Source organism: Buteo buteo, chromosome 4 (assembly GCF_964188355.1).
Source record: "Buteo buteo chromosome 4, bButBut1.hap1.1, whole genome shotgun sequence".
NCBI lineage: Eukaryota > Metazoa > Chordata > Aves > Accipitriformes > Accipitridae > Buteo > Buteo buteo.
In genome coordinates this window covers 70181168-70195167 of record NC_134174.1, presented here as the reverse complement: position 1 = coordinate 70195167, position 14000 = coordinate 70181168, and the positions used below count along the sequence as shown (strand labels likewise).

Below are 14000 nucleotides of genomic sequence, written 5' to 3'. Positions count from 1 at the left end.
TCTGTCCACTCCCAATCACTGCATTTCAAGAGCGTATGTTTATAATATAAAGTTGTCTAATATTTGATTTAAGAGAACCAATATACAACCTTCCAGAGGTGCGATATTAACGAAGCAATAACATTTAAGCAAGCTCAAAATGACTTTTGTATTTTTTAGATGCAGTGTTGAGTAAAGCTATTTGGCAGTGGCCTTAAACAGGAGTATAAAGTAGTTCTAAAATTGTACTTGGGCTGTGTGTCTCAGCAGGGCTACAGAAGTATGATCCATACTATTGAGTGCTTTAGTAAAAGCATACTTAAGTCCTGCAAAACTTAATGTTGCAGTACAGCTTAATTAATCAGTACTGATTGCTGTGGACAGTCAGCATGAGAGAGTCAGAAGAAATTACGTGCACACATTTAGTGTGTAACTTTACAGTTAAATTCAAGTAACTGCAGTTTATTGTCACTTCTTCATAATATTTTTTGTTATAGTTACAGATAAATTTGAATGGGGATCATTTCTTGTAGCTGGATGAGATGATTTCAGAATAAGTGCTATCCAAAGGTATTATTAAAAATGCATTAATTGGAACTCTAGCTCAGATGTTAGTTCCACATTTAGATTTTTGCTAATACTTCCGATCCTCACTATGTGACGATTAGTATAGCTCTACTAGGTGATCTGTGCAGAACAACACAGATTATCGTAGTAGCCTCACTGCCCTTAAAGTCCATGAAAAAGCCTATAGTCAATATACCTGCTTTATTTTAGCCCTGTTGAATGTCTGTCCTTTGTTTGCTTATTTAGTCAGTTAATTAATAATTAAATTTTTATTTTATAGGTATATCACAAACTGATGGATATTTCCCAGGTAGAGAAGGAAATACAAAATTCCATCCATTTTCTGGTTATTTATAAAATGCAGATGTTAAAATTGTAAGTATTAAAATGTATCCTTCCATTTGTACTTTGATGCGTGATATTACAGAGGTAGGGTCAGGTTCTGGTATCGCATATACCAGTAGAAGAACCTACTGCAAAGATTAATTTCTCAAAAGGAAAACTATAATGACAGTTTGGGTAGTAACTGTCGGGCCTGTCTAGATGTCAGCCTCAGCTGAAAAGTGAGATAGTTCTTTGGGAATGTAGGGAATAGTGTGTTGTACAGATATTCTCAGGTGAAAGAATTTAAGAGACTGAAAGATATTTTTGTATCCAACAGATTGTGGTTCGGTACACAAGTCATGTTTAAGAGAGCAAAGATGAAGTGGGGAAATCACACCTAAAATATAATGCATGAATCACAAGGATGGGAAGCGTAATACTTTTTAAACTTTTAAATTTTAAAAGCATAAAACAATTCAAAAAATTAGGCTTCATAACAAAATGTCATTTAATTTTATTTTTTCAATGTCTCAACACTTCCCCAATTTTAAAAGTGTTAATTCTTTTTTTAGTAACAATAGATTAATTTATGTTGATCTTATAGGGAAGGAGTTTTGCACACCATTTTTCTTTGCTTCTGGAATAAAATTTACTGTCTGAAGTATTAATTCTCACGCTGGAATGTTCTTTGTGCTTCAGTATCTGGCTGTCTCTGAGTAACTTACTTGGCATACTGAAGGAGGTTTTGTTGACTAGATTTTTTCTTTTTTTTTCTTTGATATTTCAAAATCCAGGCATCCCACTCATACATTGGTCTAAGAGCCATCCACTCTAAAGTTAGGAGTCTTATTTCAAATTTTTAATGCAATAATATTTCCTGTGAAAAATTATGATCAATTCCTAATATATTGCAGGCAGTGGGACACAAATGAATTTCCAAGTGATGCCACCGCAAATCTGAATTCTTTATATGTACTTTTGAAACAATATGATGTACCTCCAGCGTCTCTTCTCAGTGTGAAGTGAGTTTTACTTGTCATAGCCCCATGAAAGTTAATGCTGAAGTTGATCCTGCTTCCACCCATTGACCTTGAACAGAGTGAACTTGTACTTAGTTATAACAGTTTGCGTTGTGTTAATGCTTAGGTCATCTTAAAAAAAGACAAAGGTCCTATTAGGCTTTATTAAGGAACCCAACATTAAATATCTTCTTCCATATGGCTGTTTGTATAACGTCATTAAATCTTTCCATAACCCTTTCTTGTTGATAAAATGAGATTTTTAAAAGGTCTTAGAACTGACAAGTGCTTTTCAGACTTTAGTTCATTTTTAGGTTTTCTTGGGGCCTTTCCCAATTCTTCAACAGAATTCGGAAATGCAGACTAAATTGAACTCTCTATTCCAGTAGTTATATCACAGCTGTTACTTATGGAAGTAATACTACATTTTTACTTGTTAAAGTCAATCTTCTTTGACAATATTCAGATATCTCATTACTTCTCCTATCCCAGAGAGTACACTATGCTCATTTGGTTATTTACGGAGATCCAAACATTTAGAATACAGTCTCCAACTGTGTGTGTTCTGTGTTCCTAGTTCCTAAATAACTGACCAATGGATTTGACTGTTTTGTGTGCCAGTTGACAGAATTACCTGCAATCTTTGATTGCTATTTCAGCATCTTTGTGCTGCGTACATTTCATTCTGTGTTTTTTATGTTCTTCAGGAACAGTTTGTGCATACTAATTATTTTCCATAAACAGATGAACTTTGGTATTTTTCATGTAGCCAACTTTAATCTTTTTCCTTTTTCTGTTAATTGTGAGCATTACTAGTATAATCACATGTCCTCTAATATTCAGATGACTTCAGGGTTTTCAGATATATTGCACAAAGTTGCTCTTATATAGTGTTTTTCTAATTCCATAAAAGAGCAATATCAGATTCTCTGAAGTGACTTTTTTATTTTTTAAGGATTCCTTTGATTCTGGAATTAGCTCGTTTTTCTATGAAAGTAAACTGCGTTAAGCTTGCATATGATTGTATACTTGATTTGAAGAGAGCTGGGATTACTGTAAGTATTATAATTAATTACAGTTGTTTTGTTGTTTTTTTTTAACACCCCCCACCCCCACATTGTGATTATACTTTAAAAATAGTACTGATGGTTCTGGGATCTTCTGTCCATCTCTGTATTGTTTATATATTCATTAATATAAATAATTACTTGGATAAGTGATCTATTCCTGAAGTAGAGAGATATAAGGTCAGAAGGTAGGATATAGGTAGAATAGGGTAATTAGTAGTGCAGTTAGTTTTGGCAAAACTTTAACTGTAAATTTTTGCCTATGTTTTTTAAATGTTATCTGTGGAACAGTTTGATTGGAAGTTAAATGCTGCCTGCAGGTTTTGAAGATTTAACCAGTTTACCCATTCAGATTGTAATTGGTCACCAGGATGTAAGCTCTAAAAGCAGTTAATGTTATGTACATTCACTTCAGTCTTTGAGTACAATACCAACCTTGCAGAACAGCATACAAATTCTAATTCTAATGAGGAGAAAACAAAGCATTTGTCTGGAGCATGATTAGGGGACTGATGAAAGGAGGAGTTCAAAAAACCTTGCCGAAAAAAAGGCCCAAAGTTGTTACCTTTTCTGGAAGGTAGGACTTAAGCAATATAGTTCTCTCATTGGAGCGAGGAATATGGAGACATTGTACTGCAAACTGCACTCCTTAATCCTTTCCTTTGTGTGCTTCTTTTCTGATAGTGTTTGTTCCTATACAATTCCCAGTTTTCTTTAGTAGGAATGATTCATTTTCCAGCAAACTATTGATTTTTTATTTACTAACATTTAATAATTTTTATTATTCTGTAGTAATTTTATTATAATGTTACTGTAGGGGTATTCTTAGATTAAAATTTTGTGTGGTCTCTGTAATAACTGGTCTTTCAATGTGTATGCCCTTTTTGATTCTTACGTCCAGCTGGCTCTGAGATTTGTTTTTTCTCTTCCTTCTCCTTTGTGGTTTAACCCGAGCTGGCAAGCAAGCACCACACAGCTGCTTGCTCACTCCCCTGCACCCAGTGGGGTGGGTAAAGTAGGAAGGGTAAAAGTGAGAAAACTTGTGGGTTGAGATACAACAACAGCAACAACAATAACAACAACAACAATAACAATAATAATAATATTGTAAGGAAAAGATGACAAAAAAACCAGCAGAGAGCAAAGTACAACCCAAGAAAAGATAAGTGATGCAAATGAAAACAATTCCTCACCATCAACCAACTGATGCTCAGTCAGTCCCCGAGCAGCAGCCCCCCCGCTAACCTTCCTCCCCATTTTTATTGCTGAGCATGATGTCCTATGGTCTGGAATATCCTTTTGGTCAGTTGGGGTCAGCTGTCCTGGCTGTGTCCCCTCCCAACTCCTTGTGCAACCCCAGCCTACTCTCTGGTGGGGTATGGTGAGGAGCAGAAAAGGCCTTGACGCTGTGTAAGCACTGCTCAGGAGTAAAGAAAACATCTCTGCATTAGCAACACTGTTTCCAACGCAAATGCAAAATGTAGCCCCATACAAGCTACTATGAAGAAATCTAACTCTATCCCAGCCAAAACAAGTACACCGTTGAGAAACAGAACTGTATTCAGAAAATCAGTATGTTTTTCAGATACAAAAATGCATGAAAACGTGCCTGGTTGTGTTGTGATCCCCATGAGTAACTTTTCAGTTTTCATCTGAAATGTGTATGCAAGGAAATATAAGTGTCAAATACTGCCAAAGAAATTTCAAAATGTATTTCCAAATTTCTATTATAGCGATCCTATTTTGAGTTACTTGTAGTGTAAATTTTACTTCTCCTCACTGAAATTTTTTTATTTCAAGTGTCTGCTTCAGGCCCATTTTCTCTGAAAATTTCCCACAAGTCTAAAATCATACACAATTCCATGGCATTCCACTGGAAGATGTGTTTAAATCCCCTAGATCAAAGAGTCACAAGGAATTAGTCTGAGTATTCATATAGACAGTAATAGCAAGTATCCCCTCTGAAGCAGCAGTGGAGAAGCCTTGCTACTATTTCAGCCTTCTCTTCTCCCTTAGAGTTAGTGGGTGTTTAAGTGACCATCTTCAGATTGCCTGGCATCATTTTGACAGTGACCTCTTCATGGTAGAGTGAGAGGAATCTATATCAAGTTCCAGTTCCTTGGCTTTTGCCAATACTGACAAATTTCTCAGCAATAACATGAATTCCATCTCTCTTACGTATTTGTCATTACAAGATCATGGCAGTTCTACATTCATCTAAGTTTTTCAAGATCTCATCTGTTTTCCAGTCTGGGGATGTTAAATTAACAAAGGTCATGCTGAGTAATTTGATAATAGTTCATAATGAATGGCGAATGGAGATGCTATCTGTCTTTTCCTACTGCGCCATATGAAACCAAATACAAAGTATCTTAGATGATCCATACATACAACTTGTATGATTTAACAGCCAGATCTTTCCTGAGGTGTTAAAAATCTCATCTCTTTTTTCACTTAAAAGTTGCACTACCCGTCAAGATCTATCCTTTCTGTCTTGACTAGCTCTGGTTTGTTCCAATTGTGTACCTTATTAATAACATTAGTGAGCAAAAATCTACTAGAACAGAAATAAAATTACAGTATAGGAAAAATCAAGTGTACGCTGGTTTTCTTATTGCAAAGTCTGGCAATGAACAATTTTAAAAATCCTGATAAAGTTATTTTGCAGCTTCAGCTTAGTAAGAAGTGACTGCTGTTCAAACAACAAATTCTACTCCCGTTTTATTGTTTCAGTTAATTAGCTAGTACAGTGGGATTTTCAGTAAGAAAGTACAGTGCTTTATTAGTGTAATTGCATGGGTTTAATCTTCATTGTGTTCCCTTTTAATTATTAGAATTAGCATTTTATATATTAATACTTCATAGGAGCAAGGGAAACTTATTGAAATAGAATGCCTGGAATGTGAATATGAAGTAAAAAAAATCAGCACTAAAATTGTGACGTATACCAAAGGAGTCGTTGAGGTATGTTCGTTAACTTTGAGAGAAAAGTAAAAGTTTTAATCTCTTAAATATTGAAAACTGCATTTGGCTTTTGTGTCTTAATTACATTATACTGATCAGAAATTCTTTTAAACTTTATATTCTTTCTAATTGGGCTGCTAAGAAGAAAACAGTGAAAAATAAACAACAGTTGTATATTCCTCTCTCAAGTCTTCTGTCTGACTATAAAGGTTCATAACATATTACTTTCCAAGAGTAGAGATGGTAGCGTTGAGGCATGCAAAGGCAACACTCTCTTGTTTTCATATTTTACATTTATGGGAGGTGTTTTCATAGAATATCTTGAGCTGGAGGGGACCCATAAGGATCATGGAGTCCAACTCAACTATTATTGCATGTTATGGGTGATGTCATACAAATTCTTATGTCAGAGATATGCAGATTATTCCTGGTAAATTATCACACTGGGGAGGATGTTCTTGGATTTCTATAGTCACTTGACTCATTTATAATTCAGATCATCAAATTGTCAATATTATCAACGGGATTAGATAGATGCCTACAATGAGCAATTTAGAACAGCTATTAGAGGCACCAAAAGTTCCTAAACCAGTAAGTATGAATATGCTTCATGGAACTCCATAGTGTTAGTGCATAAACTTACTCCTATCTATGACTGTTCTCATTTTGTAGTTCAGAAATTCTGTTCACCTTTTGAAAAAAAAATTTCATTAATTCCTCATAATATGAAACACTACTAATACTGCTTAAATAAAAAATAGGATGTTTAGATACTTAGGTATTTTTAAATATTCCTACACAGTGTATGCAGTTGCAGAGGTTTTTTGTTTTATTTTTTCCTTTTTACTTTTTTTTAATCACATAAACTCTAAAAATAACTTAATAATTAGTGATTGTCTGTTACTGTAGGTAAGGATTTGCTTTTAGATTTAATAGGAACCAAGTTTTATAGACAGTATGGCAAATCCCATTCATAATATTTATTTTTTTCCTCTCCTACACTGCATTTGTAGCTTAGTATAAAAAAAGAAAAAGAAGGCAAGCCTTCTGAATTCACATATATTTCACAGTTACCAATTTCCGTTTATCATAAGAAAGGGGAATAGCTGAGAGACTTCTGCCTGAAATATGTAATAGCAGTATGGAGTACCTAAAAGAAATACTCCTTAGTTAACAATGCCTATTTAAAAAAAAAAAAAGTTTTTTGTAAAGAAATTATTTTTAAAAAATTATTAAATAAAAAAAGTTTCCAAAGTCTGCTGGCTGAGGGACTGCTTTCTGTTGGAAACAGTCCTAAGATTAAAATTGGGAGGAATGTATAAGAAGTTGTATTCATTAAATGCAATATATGCTAATTCATTTTTCATTTGTGTAGACTCAGCTGGAACTGATTAAAAATCTTGAGTTAACCTTAAAACATGCAGTTCAGTTGGGAGATCCTGAAGTGATTCAGGTTGTTTCTGCAACCCAGTGGAATCTGTGCTTACCACTGCTACAACACAATTTGCATCAACATGTACGAAAGCCATTGATATCTGTTGCTGATGTCCTTGAAGAGATTGACAGGTAACTTTATGCTATATACTTTTTTATTTGTTACTTTGAAAGGTCTAATGACTGAGCATCAAACTCATTTAAAAGCTCAAGCTCTGTGACATTAAGTGTCTTTGAAAATTTTTCACTGGCTTGTAATAAATGAACATCTGTGTATTGCATACATTTCCTCGTTAATCATTTAAATATAGGTTCCTTTCAGGCAAAATCTGTTTAATGGCCTATAGTAAATACTGAAATTTGTTAGGAACTGAAAAATACTATAATCAAAATTATGTGAGAAATTTCCAAAGCTGCAGTATGAGTAAATGTGTTGGAATGTGGTTTAGATTCTTGTATTAACATCAGTTTTGTTGGTTAAAAACATACCATTAAAAAATTACTGTTAAAAAACAATATGGCTTCTGTGTTTCATATCAAATAAGACAGTTCTTGCAAGATACTATTTTTGTATCTTCGGTGATACTTCTTTTAATTGAAAAACCTACTGTATTAAGAAAATGTTTAATGTCTTTAGATGTATTCTTCTCTTTGCTGTTATGCTGTACTTAAGGTTCAGCACCTAAACAGCTTCACCTCTTTCACTAATTTGAGTGGAACAAGTAAACCTTAGTATGTGGTACTTAGTTAAGTTTGGACCTACACATAGGCTGACTGCTAAGAACACAGATCATAACTTTTGTAGTAGAGCTAGTTACAGTCGACATAATCTGTCATTTGTGCAGAACAGTAGGTGGTTTCTGATAAAAGTACTACAGAGGAAGGTGAGGAATATATTTTCGTTGTTCTTAAAATGATATTTTTTAGTTGCGTAAACAGAAGCCTGAAGAAGCAGATATACACATGTATAAAAACACTATATTGTATTGCTGTACTGTTATTCAAGCATTTCTTATGCTTTCCATGTGAAGAGTGCAGTATCAGCGTATGCTACTTTAATATTTGTACTAAATGTCAGTAGTGTTACAATTCTTCTCTAAATGCTTTTAGGTTAGGTTTTGGGGGGGGTTAGGGTTTTGGCTTTTGTTATCTGTATATTCCTAACAATCCAGTAGACTCAACCTCAGCTCTGAGGTGGTACTGTCACTAAAGATTGAATGAAGCCACCTGTCCCTATTAATTTGCCTGGCTTCGTTTTTGTTTTTATTGTAGCTTTAATTGTAACTACTTTGCTCTGCAGTAAAAGGGCGATACTTGCCTAGTCAGCTTAGCTCTGAAGTGGGCATACATTAGTTCTTTGGCATGACATTTGATAGCCTGGAAAACCTTCTTTCTGTTCTATTTTTCATAACATTGCTTTCACTTATCTGATTTTTGTTTTTCTTCCTGGAAATAATCTAAAGTAGCATGTAGAGCTCACAGCTGTCATGAACAGCTTCCTGGGGCAGGTGATGGACAGGGAGCATAGTGTACCTGAGACTGGAGAACATGCACTATTCACTGAAAACATGCTGACTTCACAGAGTAGTTTCAGCAACACCTGGGCAAAGACACTGCCTACAGTGAGTGTGTACACCTATGGTGAGCCAAATCTTTAAAAGTGGTGAGCTAGTACAACCAGGGCCAGATTTTTAGAATTACGCTTCTACTTAAACGTTATGAACAGAGAGTGAACTTCCATCAAAAGTGGCCATTATCCAGTACATCATGCTATCTCTGGGAGTTAATAAATACTTTTGAAAATCTGTTCACCTGATTTGCATACCTAAGTGGTAGCTTCAGTGTGGTACTGAAAAAGAGTTCTGCTAATATACAAAGATCATCAGTCTACAAGATGTGTTGCTTCCTCATGGCTGTGTTTTCTCATGCAGGGTTAATGGAAGTAAAATGCAGTTAAGCTGTCTAAGTAATTTCATTAAAAATTTCAGTAATTGACAGTGAAAATGAAAGAGACAATAAGTTAAAAAGGGAATGTCTATTTTCATACTGGAGTCACTCTTAATTATTGAGTTTCACTTTGGGGTAATTTTTAGGTCTAAGAATTTTAGTTTGCCTCATTTTCACAGTTTACATTTAAATTCATGTTCCTTAGCATGTTGACTTTGTTGCGTTGCCAAGTTCATATGGAAATAGCTCGTATTGAAGAAGATGGGGATAGAATAGAGGCTGCTGTGGAACATTTGCAAAAAGCTATACATCTAAACAACGGTGGGCAGTATCAAGAACATCTAAGATTGATTTTTAACCGTCTTCATTTGCACACAATGCTGTATAAGTCACCTGAGCGTCTAGAGGATCAGGCAGTAATGATGATTGAACAGGTAATTATGAAGAATAAGGTCAGTAGCTGAAAACGGTTTGCTTATTGAATTCTGGCAGGGGAAAGCCAGGTGTTTAGTAGAACTGCATATTGGTAGAGCCAGCATCAGCTTGCTTTCAGCAAATTGACATTGGTTTGTTGCCTTGAAAAACTCTGTGAATTCTCTGTATGGTGGTCATGCTGCTTCACACTCTGAAGATTGTGACAGAGGATTTTTTCCAGTTATGTTCAAAGCTTATTTCTTGGGGGTGTAAGGGAAGTTATTCATTAGCAAAAATATCAGCAAAAAAGAAGCCTATTCATAATTGTCAACAATTAAGATTTCATTGCAAGTAACAGTGTTTTAATTAATGAGGGGAGCAGTGACCAAATAGCTACAGAAGCTCGAGACGTGGGCCCACGTGAAATTCATGATGTTCAACAAGGCCAAGGGCAGGGTCCTGCACTGGGGTCACGGCAACCCCCAGTATCTATACAGGCTGGGGAGTGACGGGATTGAGAGCAGCCCTGCAGAGAAAGACTTGGGGGTGCTGGTGGATGAAAAGATGCACATTAACCTGCAATGTGTGCCCGTGAAAGCCAACTGTATCCTGGGCTGCATCAAAAGAAGCATGGCCAGCAGGTCGAGGGAAGTAATTCTGCCCCTCTGCTCCACTCTGGTGAGACCCCACCTGCAGTATTGCATTTAGCTTGGGGGTCCTCAGCACAGGAGAGACATGGACCTGTTGGAGCAGGTCCAGAGGAGGCCACAAAAATGTTCAAGGGAATGGAACACCTCTCCTATGAAGACAGGCTGAGAGAGTTGGGGTTATTCTGCCTGAAGGAGAGAAAGATCTGGGGACACCTTATTGTGGCCTTGCAGTACCTAAAGGGAGCTTGTAAGAAAGATGAGAGGCAGATTTAGACTAGATATAAGGAAGAAGTTTCTTACAATGAGGGTGGTGAAACACTGGAACTGGTTGCACAGAGAGGTGGGAGATGTCCCATCCCTGGAAACGTTCAAGGTCAGGTTGGACGGGGCTCTGAGCAACCTTATACAGTTGAAGATGTCCCTACTCATTTTAGGGGGCTTGGACTAGATGACTTTAAAGGTCCCTTCCAACCCAAACTGTTCTATGATTCTAAACATCCTAGCTGGTTTCAAGATAAATCAGTATTATGTCACACTTACAAATGACAATAAATAATATAGACTAAAGCCACAGTGTAGTCATTGTCAAGATTTATTGTGTCTAATTCTGTTGTGGTGCTTCAGCACCTGAACAAAAATCATGTTGGCAATTGATTGTTAGTTGGCTGAAAGAAATTTTAGCTATACACCATTTTGGGATATTCAAAGAAATTAAGATGTGTTCACTGAATCTAAAATCAGTACTGGAAAGCTGCTGGTGAGTTGATATGTCTATTGTTAGGACAAAGAAGAGCAAAGTTTTAATGCTTTTCCATGCAAGCTTACTCTGTTTAAATGTCATTTTAAAAAAAAGCACTTACACCTCCTCTGACTTTGGCTAATTCTGAGTGGACTAGGATTTTTTTGTATTTTGTAGCAATTCATAGTTATTGCAAAATGGATATGTTATTGTTGGTTTCTAAATAAATACTGTTCTTTATTTAAGAAAGTACAACATAATGACAGGTTATACACTGAGGAATATACTGTAAAGATCCATGAGGAGCATGAACAGTACTTTTTATTCAGTTATCCTTGATGTATTTATGTCAAGATCAACCAAAGTTCTACAGTCACTTTCAAAAACAGTAATACTGCAGAATGATGTGTAAGATATATGAAGATGCACAATTCCTATAAGTATTTTTTGGTAGTACCAAGTTATATGATCTGCATTCTCTTATGTTTAATAAATAAGATACATAAATAGGAATATAATAAAAATGAACCTTATAACAGTTAGTTCTTTTCTTTATGTAGGCTAAAAGGGGAAAGCAGAAGGATAACGTGAGGAAAAAGAGGTCCCTTCTGGTAAATGCAGGTCTTGCACTAGCTCCTGATTCATTTCAAATAGTCCTTGACAGTGAAAATGAAGCTAAAGGTAACGTACATATGCATGACTAAAGTTACTACGCTTTGACTGCATTGCATAGTCTTAAAGGTTGGACATAACATCTAGTGGCAACATGTAGAGAACATTGCAATACAGGTGAAGTGACAGTTCTGCTGAATTCTGTGGCAAAGCTCCTATCAATTTCAGTAGGGATCTAAGATACATATTGTGATACTGGAAGAGGAAATGCTATTGTTTTCCCCTCTGAATTCATCTGAATCTTATTATGCTGTAATCTTATTTTCACTATGTGCAACTTATCTGAATGTTCTTACCCAAGGGCAGTTTTAAGTGGTATTTTCAGAAGTTTCACCCCATAATATTCTGTTAATTATATACAATATTGGGTATTCATTCTATATTGTAATTGTCTTTCTATTCTAAAATCTTGCTTTTGAGAGATCATGTTTTGCGCAGAGATTTAGGCATGAATTCATTATTTACTGTCTAAAACATGGATCGTAAATAGGTGTATTCCTTATGCCACAAACAGCTTCGGCTTGTGACTATACAGCCTGTTGTTGAAGAAGAGTGGACAGGGAACAGATTTTCCAGATTGCTTGAACTGTTTTATCTTATCTTGACAATAAAGCAAGTGTGTGACTAATTTAACTAACTTTCTGAATATACCCAGTGTACTCCCCGGGTAGAGATTATCCTGAAGGAAGGGAATGCTACAGAAGGAGTCCTGTAGCTTCCAAAGCAGCCTGTTCCTACCCTGGAAGGCCACGTGGTTTTCTCATGCCATCTATTCAGCCAGGCCAAAATGTTTACCTTGCATATTCTCATTTCAAACTTGATCAGCTGATGACTTAGAAGTAAGAGTGTTATTTACAGAATCAACAATCCCACTTTGTGCAGTACATTTGAGAAAACTATTTTGTTGGAAAACATTTTCATACATGATTTAAGGTGATAAAATGCATTGTATTTGTGCAATTAAGAGAATTAAAAGCATGCATGTGTTTCTACTTGCTCTCGAATTTTCAGTTGACAACTCTAAAATTATATCCAGACTTCCTCAGAATAAATCTTACCACATGTTAGTGTCCCAAGATAAGCCATTAAAATGAGTGAGATTATCACAATATTACAATTATTACAAAACCCTCTATCTGTTTGATACAATGTTTTGTAAAATTTTGTTTTGAAAGATTTCAGTTGTTCCTGAGGCTGTCATCCAAAGAGTGAGTTTTTTGCTTTTTCCATGACACTTATGTTACAACAAACTTAAACATGTTTATTGAAGGAATAAGAAAATATGCAACTGTATTATTCAACTATACATAGGACAGAACATCAGATTTGTAAGGTTATTTTTTCTTTTAAGTTGCATAAATAACTGTGCATCAACATTTCATTCTTTTCTGATGTGTCTGCTGGCCTAATTTAGTGAGAGTTGTACCCATAGATCCAGAGAACAATGTACTTTTTTAATCCACAATTCTTTACCCTACAACCTTACATGATATTACTGTCATCATGTATTATACTGAACAATTTCTGTTAGTTGATCTATGTGTTTATTTAGGTAACACAGCCTTATCATATGCTGGATAATGCATTGCAAAATATTTTTAGCAAGAATGGGTAAGACACTATGCCTTCCTATTTTCATTGTAAATGAATGTAAGTGAACCTACTTATCTATATAAATTTTAAAGCCAGAAATACTTTATATGTATTTGCTGCTATTATTTGGCAAATTTTTTGAGGATCAAGTTAAAACTTAGTCTGCATTATGTTAGGGACCATCGCTTAGATTCAAGTGAATGTACAAACTCATTGGATTTCCCAGTCACATCAAGTTACTCGTATTCTAATGCAAAGTGTCTCCTCTATGTCATTACACTGCAAAAAAAAATATCTCTTTTTGATGTATGTGTATCATAGGAGTAATTTTCTACCTCAGGTGGCCAGCTTGTTCCTCCCTTGCATCATTTCTCTGTGTTGGTTATTTCTTTGTTTAATATTTTTGCCCAATATCTTGTTGACTAAGTAAAACAAAAGTTAGTATTTTCAAATTAAAACAAAACAACAAAGTTTAATATTGATTGAAAATGTGTTTGATTAGATAAGTGTTTTTAAAATTCAGGATGAATGTGAACTTTACATATTAATTCATCCATTTACTCTTTACTGAGGCTAGTTAGAGCAATGCATGTCCTGTCAGAAAAGAGCTGTACTTGAGATATTTGGGGGC

The 14000-nt window shown here is 35.3% G+C and overlaps 1 protein-coding gene across 13 annotated transcripts in view; it reads left to right on the top strand.

Annotated features, from left to right (window-relative positions):
- CFAP46 (cilia and flagella associated protein 46) overlaps positions 1-14000 on the top strand; it is a 99073-nt gene that overhangs the window by 18904 nt on the left and 66169 nt on the right. For 12 of the 13 annotated variants that reach the window (XR_012650197.1, XM_075026666.1, XM_075026671.1 and 9 more), the window contains 7 exons: positions 827-921; positions 1785-1892; positions 2845-2944; positions 5822-5920; positions 7296-7486; positions 9507-9735; positions 11665-11785. Coding sequence is in view for 12 of the 13 variants with exons in the window: in XM_075026666.1 (XP_074882767.1) it covers positions 827-921; positions 1785-1892; positions 2845-2944; positions 5822-5920; positions 7296-7486; positions 9507-9735; positions 11665-11785 (943 nt within the window). In the remaining variant the exon portion in view is untranslated. The remainder of the gene's footprint in view (positions 1-826; positions 922-1784; positions 1893-2844; positions 2945-5821; positions 5921-7295; positions 7487-9506; positions 9736-11664; positions 11786-14000) is intronic. The other variant, XM_075026668.1, reaches the window with a different exon arrangement.